At 40.7% G+C, this 12,500-nt stretch overlaps 1 protein-coding gene across 1 annotated transcript in view; it reads right to left on the reverse strand.

Annotated features, from left to right (window-relative positions):
- LOC143288718 (uncharacterized) overlaps nt 1-12,500 on the reverse strand; it is a 95,789-nt gene that overhangs the window by 60,798 nt on the left and 22,491 nt on the right. Inside the window, exon 2 of the mRNA XM_076597344.1 lies at nt 6,188-7,327. Within this exon, the coding sequence (XP_076453459.1) occupies nt 6,188-7,220 (1,033 nt within the window). The 5' untranslated portion in view covers nt 7,221-7,327. The remainder of the gene's footprint in view (nt 1-6,187; nt 7,328-12,500) is intronic.

A 12,500-nucleotide genomic window follows, 5' to 3' on the forward strand; every position in this document is an offset into this window, starting at 1 on the left:
TTCGTTCGTTGAGATGTGTTCCGAAATCCGAAAATTCTAAAAACCGCTTTCCAATGAGTTTGGCCGACAATAATGTTGATTGTTTTCGGAGACAACATAACCTCGTGTTTCTTGGGTCATAAGTAAAAGGAAAGAAACACAAATAATTCTGGACAGAACACTTACAGTGATGCCAACTACACCATCGACGTGTTTTCTGTATATAGATCTTCTAAAGGAAGGAATTTTTGTTTAATGTCCCGTCACACATATCGGTGATTGAAGACATTTTGTAAAAGTATTTATGAATACATCTGAGTATTATCTGTTAGAAGGGGTGGGAGATGTGGATGAATGGAGGGTTTGGGGAAAATGGGCAAATGAGGGTAAAAATGTGGGTGAAATTTGAAAGAAAAACAAAACAAAAAAACAAACAAAAAAAACCCTCTAAATACAGTTACAGGAAATTACTTAAAGGACTTCGTAAAAGAGAAGTCGTTAAACTGACAAGCGAAACAACTGATAATGAATGCAAAAAGTCAAAAACATCAACGTTCTCAGTCACTTGTGAAGACACACTTTCGTGTACAAAAGGCTTCATCAAGCTACAGTGAAAAATTATATGCTCAATTGTCAGGTTATTAAAGCATATACACTTGACATTAGAACAATACTTGGTCCGTAATGAATTTGATAATAGTCTGAGAGCTAAGCTCAGAATTGGTCTGCGAATCGGACCAAAGTCTGAGAGACTCAACTGACGAGGTTTTAGACTTGAATTCAAGCACCTATAAAAGTCTCTTTCTAGTATATTGCTTATTTCCTTGTATGACAATGGGCAATATACTTTTATACTATCTATATGATTTTTTGCTCCCCTTTTTGCTGCCCTATCTGCTTGGTCGTTATAACGGAATCCAGTGTGGGATGGTATCCAACAAAAATCAACATTTGTACCCTTCACAAATAGGGAGTGCAATAAATACCTAATTTCAAAAAATAAATCTTCTCTTTGATTATTCTCAAAAAGGAGCAAACCTTTTAAGACAGATTGAGAATCAACACAAAATAGAATATTACTTATTATGATTGGTATATCAACAAGATGATTTAAAGCCATAAGGATGGCCACCAATTCAGCTGTAAAAATTGAATGTCCCTTACCTAAATAATATGATTTTTCTGTTTTTAGGTCAGGAATGACAAAAGCAGATCCTGCACTGCTATCATCCAGGACCGAGCCATCAGTGTAAACTTTTAAATGATAATCAAAATTTTCTTCTAATTCAATTCTGACAGATGCTGCTATTATATGTGGAGATTCTCCTTTTGTTGTGTCAGAAGCACATATGTTGACGTTTGCTTTTGTTAACTCCCAGGGAGGGACAGGTGGCACCAGAACACGAGGTGCCATATCATGCAAATCAATGTCTGAAGAATTTAAAATATCTGACACATATGTGCGAATGGTTTGTAGATTTGAATTATTTTGTGCATTTTTTGGAAAATCAATATCAGACCTAATATTTAATTCCTCAAAATCATCCACTGCTGTACATCTCACAATATATTTAGCAGAACTTAATTTTCTGATTTCATCTAGTGGTAGAATACCCGCAAGCTTATAGGCTTCTGAGGTCTTAGTATGCACAGGTACCCCTAAAGCCAGTTTCACAGCTTTACTGTCAATTATTCGCAGCTTCTTTAGGAACGTCGGCGGGGCAGAAAAGAAAATTTCTTGACCGTAGGTCAATCTTGATCTTACGAGAGATGTCGCTAAATGTAAAAGAATTTTGGAGTCTTGTCCCCAAGGAGAGTGACTTACAATTTTTAAGAAATTTAAACTTTTAACTGCTTTAGTCACCATTGAATCAATGTGTTTCTTCCAGTTTAGTTTTGAAGTAAATAGGATCCCAAGAAATTTGATTTCCGACTTGAAAAATATTTCACGTCCTCCTAAAAAAAACCGTGGTAGTTTGCTGGGATTATAACCATTATTAAAGAGGATCAAATGTGTTTTTTCTACAGAAAACTCAAAACCATTAGATTGCATATAGCTACTCAGTCTATCGAGTTCTTCTAAAGTGGACCCTGAATTAACTGGAATGAACATAAAAGAAAAAAAAATGAATCAGTCGTTTCTTTCAGCCCGATGTAGACTTGTTTGTGTGCAGATCTAGAGATCGACAATGTTTTGCGATGTGTTTGAAGGGAGATGGCAATGTCGTGTTTACCGCCGAAATATAAGAATAATCGTGATATAATAAAACACACACGCACACACACACACACACACACACACACACACACATGATTTAAACGGCGTTATTACGTCCACTACAATCACATCTATTTATCGCAAGATGAAGGAAACGTCAACATTGTTTTAAGTTTTAAATTTAGGCATTTTGACGTCAAATGTGCTGCAGCCTTGAGGATCAGTCTGCTTGCATCCGAACTGAATGTGCAAGGTTCTATACCGCTCGCGTATCTTTTTTTTTTTTTTTTTTTTTTCTCCCAAGTTTATCATATCATATTTAATACAGAGCACTTTTCAACGATGTTTTATATCTCCTTTTTTTTTGTCTCCTCATGATTCCTTTACCGGATAAAGCGCGAAGCACAACAAGTGAGTCTTGAAGGCTTTGCCTCCTGTTTATCTTGGATTTCTTGCCATACTTTCGTAATGAAATATTGACATGTATTTGTTGAAGTTCCGATACTGTTTACAGTTTACCGGAAAAAAAAATGTTTAAAAATTATGTTTAAAATGCAATAGAATGGGGAAATTGTGTGAATATTGAACAGATAGAAATAAAGGCAACACACATTAACAACCACAACAACATACACAACACACACACACACACACACACACACACACACCACAAATAACCCAAGCAATCGCTTTAGTCTATAAAAAACAACACCCACCATTATAATCTAATTACAAGTCGAAATGACATACGTGTGTGAAATCACAGAATCACAGTATCGGAACCGATAATTCAAAAACCAAACACACACACACACACACACACACACACACCATTTTATCAAGCCAGTTTACCGCGCGCGATTGCCGACAACACCAGCAGGTTTAGGCGGGGAGGGAGGGGGAAGGGGTGTGGGGGTCGAGGGGAGGGGGGTGGGGTGGGGAGGGGGAGGACCGAAAAAGTTCACGCGCTGATGACGCGAGGTTGATGGATGGAAGGGAAGCTGAAATTGACACCGCCCGAGTAGCAACAGATGCGCAGCAACTGCCTACGAGCGACACGCATGCGCGCACGTGTTGTTCTTTGATGTCGCGCGCGCAACCTGAAAAAAACGAGTGTGTGTGTGTGTGTGTGTGTGTGTGTGTGTGTGTACATGTGTACGTGTGTACGTGCGTGTGTTGTGTATGCCTGTCGCTTTTTGAAGACTAATGGGCCATTAGGTTTTTTTTTTATTTTATTTTTCCTTTTTTTCTTATATATATATATATATATATATATAATCGGGCTTAATTGTTCTGACGTTTAAAAAAAAAAAATGAATGAGCAAACAAGTAACTGAACAAACAAACAAACAAACAAACAAATCTTAGATGCGGGGGCGTTTCTACCCATTTGACGAGGATAACATTTCCTTGTCCCACACGTGGCTCGAGTTAGGAATCGTTCATACATTCTGGTTCTTATTTTTGAGGAACGAAGGTGAATGTACATATTTACGTGTATGTGCAGCCTATTTGAAAGAGAGAGAGAGAGAGAGAGAGAGAGAGAGAGAGAGAGAGAGAAACCAATAGGCAGACATACAGACTGACAGAGAGACAGACAGACAGACAGGGGTAGGGTGGGGCCGGGGGGGGGGGGGGGGGGAAGAAGAAGAAGAGGCAGACATCGAGAAAGAAATAAAAGAGAGAGAGAAAGAGAGATAGAGGCACAGAGAGAGTATGAGAGGTAAAAGAGAGGGATATATATATATAGGGGGGGGGGGAGAGGAAGCGAGACAGACACCGAGAGAGAGAGAGAGGGAGGGGGGGGGCGGTGTGATGGAAGACAGACATATTCAACACAGAAAAAGAAACAAAAAAAATTAAAAAAAAAAAAAAGAAGAAGAATAACTGACACATGTCTTGCTCACTCGCACGGGCATTCATTCACGCGCGCATACTAAGTGTAATGTTATGCACGATGCGTATTCACATCCCAAACAATACTTCACAAAAACGATGCACAAGTGCACATGATTATGTCCAGACACGTGCCCATACAACCGGAAAAAGGTACACAAAGGGAGATCATCAATCATGATAGTGCTGTTTTGAAACGGAAGCATAAAAAGCCTTCATTTTTTTTTTTCCCCCTCTCATATCTCTTTTATCCTCTCTGTCTGGTGGAACTGGCATCGAGGATAATACCAAACAAAAATTTTCGCACAATAGGCGTTCGCTATCGTTGTAGTTTTGATATGATAATAATACTAAATGCCTCGTTGAGCAGTCACTGTTGTTGTTTCCTTCTTTTTTTTTTTTTTACGTATTGCTGTGTGTGTGTGTGTGTGTGTGTGTGTGTGTGTGTGTGTGTGTGTGTGTGTGTGTGTGTGTGTGTGTTGATTACTGTCAATGGTGTTCAATAAAAAAAATTAAAAAAATAAAAATGGTGTGTGTGTGTTGGGGAGGGGGGAGGTTGATGAATGGAAATTGCGTATATGAATCATTCACGTTTTTGTCCTTGTGTTATGATGAAACGCGCGCGCGCACACACACACACATACTCACTCCCTCACACACACACACACACACACACACACACACACACACACACACATTCATAATAGTTATGATGATGACACTGATTAGATCGTCATTAGTTCCCAGGGTCATTTGTTCTGACCTGTATGTCTAACCTGCCTGTGCAGAGAGAGAGAGAGAGAGAGACAGAGAGAGAGACTGAGAGACAGAGAGAGAGAGAGAGAGAGAGAGAGAGCCTGATATCAGGAACCTGTTCCAAGCTGTTAGAACGCAACGCTGCCGGCAGCTTTTGAAGCTGATGACTTTGAAGCCGACATTGATAGCTGCAACTGATGAGCTTGTCTGGGTAACGTTGTTCATTTTTTACGACGGGGGTGTATTTTGCTCCTGTTAAATGGGCATGCTTATGCTCTGCGAGACACAGAGAGAGGGGGTCGGGGGCGGGAGAGAGAGAGAGAGAGAGAGAGGGGGGGGGGGGGAGGGGACAGGGAGAAGGAGGGAGGGAGAGACAGAGACAGAAATGGACAGACAGACAGACAGACACAGAGAGAGAAAGAAAGAGACACAGAGAGACAGCGAAGCCAAAACAAAAGAAGACGATCAGATCCAGTTCAGTTCAGCTCAAGGAAGTTTACTCAAGGAAGCGGCACTATGTTCTGACAAATCCATATACGCTACACCACATCTGCTAAGCAGATGACTGACCGGTATTGGTATAGCCCAACTCGCTTTTGTCAAGCCTTGAGGACGGGGGGGGGGTCGGGGGTGGGGGGGAGGCGGGGGATGGGGGGGAGAGAGAGAATGAAAGGAAATGAAGTAAAATAAAATGCAAAAGTTCAGATCCAGGGAACACCGATAATGACTTATAAGACTACTACCATTACAAGTCTCCAGCCAAAAGGGAGTTTGCTGTGTACAAGCTAAGCAAAAACGTGACAAAAGGAATGCAAAAGAGAGCCAAAAGGAAAAAAAAAAATATATATATATATATATACACACAAAACTAGTCACCCGCCCACCTTCCCATGTACACAATCAGGCAATCGAGTGAATTATGGGAGAAAGGGTACATGAACACAGAGAGAGACAGACAGACAGACAGAGACACAGACAGACAGACAGAGAGAGACAGGTAGAGAGTGAAAGAAAAGAAAAGAAAAAAAAAACAACAACGAAAAACACGCAAGCGCGCAAACTGACATACACGCACACACACATAACATCACAACACGATAACCCTCTCTCTCTCTCTCTCTCTCTCTCTCTCTCTCTCTCTCTCTCTCTCTCTCTCTCTCGCCATCCTCACTCCCCCTTCCTCTCTCTCTATCCAACTCCCTCTCCCTCCCTCTCCCTCTCTCTCTCTCCCTCTCTATCTCTATCTCCCTTACACACACACACACACACACACACACACACACACACACACACACATTCTCTCTGTACAGTATAACAACTATATTCTACCCCTCTCACCTGTATGCGTCCGCTTGTGGATCTTGAGGTTCTCGCTGCGGGCGAAGACCTTGCCGCAGCCGGGGAAGGGGCAGGGGAAGGGCTTCTCGCCCGTGTGCACGCGCACGTGATTGACCAGCTTGTACTTGGCCTTGAAGGGGCGCCCGTCGCGGACGCAGCCTTGCCAGTAGCACGAGTGGTTGGCCTGCTCGGGTCCCCCGACGTGCTCCACGGTGATGTGGGTGACGATCTCGTGCATGGTGTTGAAGATCTTGTTGCACGGCTTGCGCGGCTCGGGCAGGTCCTGGTCGATCCACAGGCAGGTGTGCTCCTGCTTGATGGCGTGGTGGCCCCGGAAGATCGGGTAGAAGGCCCCCGCGTGTCCCGGGTGGTGCGGGTGGTGGTGGGCCATGTTCATCCTCCCCGGGTGGCCCATGTTCATAGAGGTCAGGTGCGGGTGCGAGGGGAAGGGGTGGTGATGGCTGGGGTGGTCGGCCCGAGGCGGGCCCATCTGGTTGAAGCCGTCGCGTGCCGCTGCCGCCGCCGAGTAACCGAACATGTTGTGCGTGTTCATGGCCGTCGCCGTCGACCCGGCGGCCGCCGCGTGCGCCGCCGCCGCCGCCGCGCTCTCGTGGTGCAGTCCGGAGAAGAGCAGAGGGTTGGACGCGTGCGGCTCGGCGGCAGGGTGATGCGCCGCGTGCAGCCCGGCGGTGGCCGACGTGAAGATCCCTGCGGCCGCCGGATGCGGAGGGGTTCCCCCGGCCTCTGCCGAGCCCATGCCGAAGCCCATCTCGGCTCGCCGCATCAGGAGGTCACGGGCGGCGTACGGCGAGATCTGGGAGTGCGCGTGGTGGTGGTGGTGCGCGGCCATGCCGTAGCCATTAGGCTGCGAGGTGAACTGGGCCGCCGCGTTGGCCTGAGCGTGCCCCGCGTGAAGGCCCATCCCTACCCCTACCCCTACCCCTGCCGCGTCGCCCAGCCCGTGAGGGGGGCTCAGCTTGAGGGCACCCGGGGGCAGGTGGGCCGGGGTCTCCATGAAAGGGTTGATCATCATGATCGGGTCGTCGTCGTCGTCGTCGTCGTCGTCGTTGTCGTCGGTGGTGGTAGTGGTGGTGGTTGTGAAGGTGGTGGTGTTGGCGTCCGCTGCTGGCGGCGCCCAATCTGGAGGAAGGAATTAGTAAATGAATGAATAAATAGATAGATAAATTAAAAAAAACATTACAGTCAAAGTCAAGTTACATTGCAAGCACGTTACATTGCGAAGGTGCTCGAGGCAGCAGTTGCTACTGTTCGTAGTAATGATCATAATCGAACACTGACTGACGTTCGTTCACCCATCCATCCATCCATCCACACATACATGTATACATCATTCATCCATCCATATAAAAAAAAAATTATCACGAATGGGGCAGACAGGGGAGAGAGGGAGGGGGGGCCAACAGAAAAACGATGGACTGATAAAAACGTTGCAGAATGAACGGCGCCATAATTTGAAAACACAACCATTAGTCAAGTCAGGAAGCTATTTAGCCCAGCATCAGGCTCCGTCATAATATCATCATGTTCAGAAAGTAAATATACATGTTTGTTTGTTGTTGTTGTTTTTTGTTGTTGTTTTTGTGTTTTTTTGTTTTGTTTTGTTTGTTGTTGTTTTTTTTTTTGGGGGGGGGGTTGTTTGTTTTGTTTTGTTGTTTTTTTGTTTGTTTGTTTTTTGTTGTTGTTTTTTTTGGTTTTTTGGGGTTTTTTTTGGGGGGGTATGTTTTATTGTCTTAAAATGAATTCGCAGAAGCTGAATTCATTCATACTTATGGATAAAAAAAAAATATATAAAAAAAAAGACTGATAATCTATGCGGTTTCATATCTCTCATCACAAAATTCAGCGATACATACAAAATCGATGTCATTCCGCTTCTTCTTCTTCTTCTTCTTCTTCTTCTTCTTCTTCTTCTTCTTCTTCACCTTCTCCGTCTTCTTCAGATTGTTAGTAGTAGTAGTAGTAGTTGTTGTTGTTGTTGTAGTAAGAGGAGGAGGAGGAGTACTAGTACTGGTATTATCATTATCGCCATTAGTAGTAGTAGTAGTAGTAGTAGTAGCAGCAGCAGTAGTAGTAGCAGTAGTAGTAGTAGCATCGTCATTATTATTATCGTTATTATCATTATTATTATTATTATCATTATTATTGTTGTTGTTGTTTGTTATTAACGACACTGAATGAAGTACGGTCCAAAGTTATCTAAGAGTGTAAAAAAAACTAAACTGATGTGTAATGTTTACCGATTTTTAAACCGATTTCACATCTGCATGTTTATCTGTTCCACATGAAAAGACTGTTGAACGCAAAAAGCATCCCACAACGCTAGAATTAAAAAAAAAAAAAAAAAAAAAAAAAAAAAAAAAAAAACCCTGTGTGATCAGACGATACCTCTCTAGTGACTATGAATTTAATTTCATGTTCATATTGATTTGTAACATTGTTTTACTTATTTGTGTATTCTTTTATTTTTATTTCTTCACTTACTGTTTATGCTTCTTTTTTTTTTTTTTCCCAAAAAAAGCTATTTGATACAAATGATGATTATGGTTTATCAGCCGTCATATGAAAATTGAAGACCAAAGTGTGAGCACAGTATAAGCTTTGATCTTGTTGATGCTAGTTTTGTCTTTGTCTTTGCATTGTAATCATGTGTACTGTTGAACAATTAAAAGATTATCTAAATCAAAAACTGTGTGGTTCGATGCTTATACAACAGTAAACCTGGAAATTTAAACGTTTTTGCTTTTCTTTTTTCTTTTTTTTTTCCCCCGCTTCATTCGTATTTATTGTCTGAAAATTGCTTTGTAATCTCTTTAAAAAGCAAAGAAAAAGATATCTTTTTTTTTTTTACGTAATTGTTCTGTGTTTAGAAGAATAAAAAAAAAACAGGATCATTTATCAATTATTACGTTTTTATTAGTAACGAGGGAATCAAGGTGTGTGCAATATTATAAACAGTCATATTCAGCGGCAATTTTTCAAATAAATCTGAGAAGGCAATGCAACTTCCGGTTTCAAATACTCTTAAAGTCTTGCAGAAAAGGGGAAAGAATGCATGATTAGAAATAACCTTTTTGTGTGTGTGTGTGTGTGTGTGCGTGGTCAAGGACATTTACATATTTCTGGTGTTCCTTCGCGTGATTAATAATATAATTTTTTTTCAACACTGTAATAGCAACGGTATATGCATGCTTTTGCTTAGCATTTCAAAGTTCGCATTCACTTTGAAACTCGACAAATTTATACAAGTAACTGAATGAGATCAAAAGCTCTACAATAAACCATGTAAATTTTAAAGGAAGATTAGCAAACTTTTTGTATTGTTTGACTTGTTTTTGATTTTTTTCTCTCTCTTTTTTTTTCAGTTTTACAAACAAGATTGAGCGCTTTATAAACTCCTTTACTGTTATAATCATCGAAATCATCATAATTATTCTTATTCTTATTCTTTTTCCTGTCATCATCATCATCATCATCATCATTCTTATTCTTATCATCATCATCATCATCATCATCATCAACTTTGGGCACTGATATTATGTAACTGGTAACAACTAACCCTGACCAATGTTACACGTAATATCGTTAACTCTCTCCATACGAACGGCGAAAGAGACGACGTTAACAGCGTTTCACCCCAATTACCATCATCAAAATATTGCAAGTGGAAGGCTCTTATACTGAAGAGGTGAATGTTGATAAAGAATACCACAATTCTGACGACGGAAGCTAAAGGTTGGGTCATTCAGACACCCACTGGACATCCGAAGAGTCTGTGTAGAGGAGAAGAGAGGACTGGCCGTACTGAGTGAGTTAAAATCAGATTCTTCTTTTTAGTTCGTCAATTATTGTTTATCGTGTTGCAGACCGCCGTAGGGGTCGTACAAGAGCTCATGAAAACCAGCTCACAAAATGGGCTGTACAATAGATATATCCAGAAATAAAAGATGAATAACATAAACCACACAAAGAAATAAACAGTTAAACAAAGAAAATCCAGATAACGAAAAAAGAACAAAAAAGTCTTAAGAGCACAAAAACAGAGTTGTATAATCAATATATCAATTAATTTTTGGGTTTTTTTTTTCAATTTAAAAAAAAGAAGAAGAAAAAACTAAAATATAATACGCAATGAATAAACAGATGAATGAATAAAATCAACAACTGAAGAAAAAAAATATTTAAGATGAGGTTATTTTCTGCGCTTAAAAAAAAAAAAAGTGCACTTCCAACGAGGGTAAAGAGCTTTAAGATTTGGAAACGAAGAGAGAGAGAGAGAGAGAGAAAGAAAAAGAACAACTCATTGAATGAATAATATATGAATAAAAAGATAAAAAGATAGAGGAATCAAAGGAGAAACGAAGAGAGAAATAGTATAGGAAACAGAGAAATACATAATATGAATAGGCTTAGATAGATAAATACATAGGTATTGATAAATGAATAAATAGATAACTAACTAACTAACTAAATAAATAAATAAGAAACAACAATAAATAGATAAACAGATAAACAAACAAATAAAAAGATATAAATAGACAGAAAGACCTACATCAATCAATGTGGAAAAAAAAAACCAAAAAAAACCTCTTCTCCGCTCCACGATGTTATTATCTTGTCAACGTTTTCATCTTCAATAATTCAACATGCTGAAATGAGAGCTAAACAGACGTTCCTCAAGCGTTGAAGGGGACGAGAGAGAGAGAGAGAGACAGACAGACAGACAGAGACAGAGAGAGAGAGAGAGACAGAGAGGGTGGGATAAATCCGGGTAGGTTTTGAATATTGCACCCAAATTCGGCTTGTTTGTTTGCTTGGTTTTTTTTGTGTTTTTTTTTTTTTTTTAAGGAATTGCAATACAAAAAAAAAATTGCATCATGTTGTTCAGAGTTGAGCCGACCGCAAAGGTACCATTTCAGGGCTGCATGCTAGGGGGGGAAAACCCCAAAAAACAAAACAAAAAAGTAGATGTCTAAAAAAGCTGCTTTTCTTTAAATACCCCCCCCCCCCCCACCCCCCCACCCCCCCACCCCACCCCAACCCCCCCTTTTTTCCGTTTACACAGTGAAATCAGGTTTTGATGATATCTAAGAGATTTTAGAAATAATATCAAGAGCTCTACTCTAAACAATAAATGACATTTTTAAGAAATTAAATGTAACGACTACTGACACATATAGGCTACGGAGAATATGATTATCTTTCTGTAACAGAACGACCGACAGAATAGTTTAAAAGGAAACATTAACTTCAGGCCACTCCAGATTATTCATATTTGATTGTTCATGGAATGTTCGTGCTTGCGAGCGCGCGGGTATGCATGTATGTATGTATGTATGTATGTGTGTATGTGTATGTATGTACGTATGTATGTATATTATATATATATATATATATATATATATATATATATATATATATATATATATATATATATCGCGCTAGCGTACAATTCCCCTTTCGCATGCATGCATACAGTATATAATTATGTGGACCATGTCTGAATAGTAACTATATTACACAGATGACGGAATTAAGAAACAGAATCAGAACCAAGGATTTTCTTTTCTTTCTTTCCTAGTAACTCTAAAGGGGAAGAGGTGATGGATGTGTGTGTGTATGTGTGTGTGTGTGTGTGTGTGTGTGTGTGTGTGTGTGTTATCATGTTGAATTTCCGACAAGCGGTGGTGAAAGCAGTTACTGCAATAAGTTCAACTCATAACCAGAGGTTGCTTTCATGCAATTTGTTTTTCTTCTTCTTCTTCTTCTTCTTCTTCTTCTTCTTCTTCTTCTTCTCCTCCTCCTCCTCCTCCTCCTTCTTCTCCTCCTCCTCCTCTTCCTCCTCCTCCTCCTCCTCCTTCTTCTTCTTTTTTTTTTAACGGTGAAAATACGCAGCTTTCGTGTATACACGACTGAGTAACTAACGATTTTTGGACTGAAACATCGATTTTTCAAACGATTTTTTTTTTGTTCAAGCTGTTCATGTAGCATGTGTGTCTGAAACAGCCGTTGGGGAGCAGAAGGAAAAGAAGGAGGAGGAGGAGAAGGAGAAAAGGGAGGAGAAGACGAAGGTGACGATGATGATGATGATAATGAAGACCAGGAGGAAGAAAGCAAGGAGGAGGAGGAGGAAAGGGAGAAGAAGAAGAAGACGAAGGTGACGATGATGATGACGATGATGATGATGATGGTGATGATGATGAAGACGAGGAGGAGGAAAGCAAGGAGGAGGAGGAGGAAAGGGAGAAGAAGAAGAAGAAGACGAAGGTGACGACGATGATGATGATGATGATGA

The sequence above is a fragment of the Babylonia areolata genome, chromosome 13 (genome assembly GCF_041734735.1).
Source record: "Babylonia areolata isolate BAREFJ2019XMU chromosome 13, ASM4173473v1, whole genome shotgun sequence".
Lineage (NCBI taxonomy): Eukaryota > Metazoa > Mollusca > Gastropoda > Neogastropoda > Buccinidae > Babylonia > Babylonia areolata.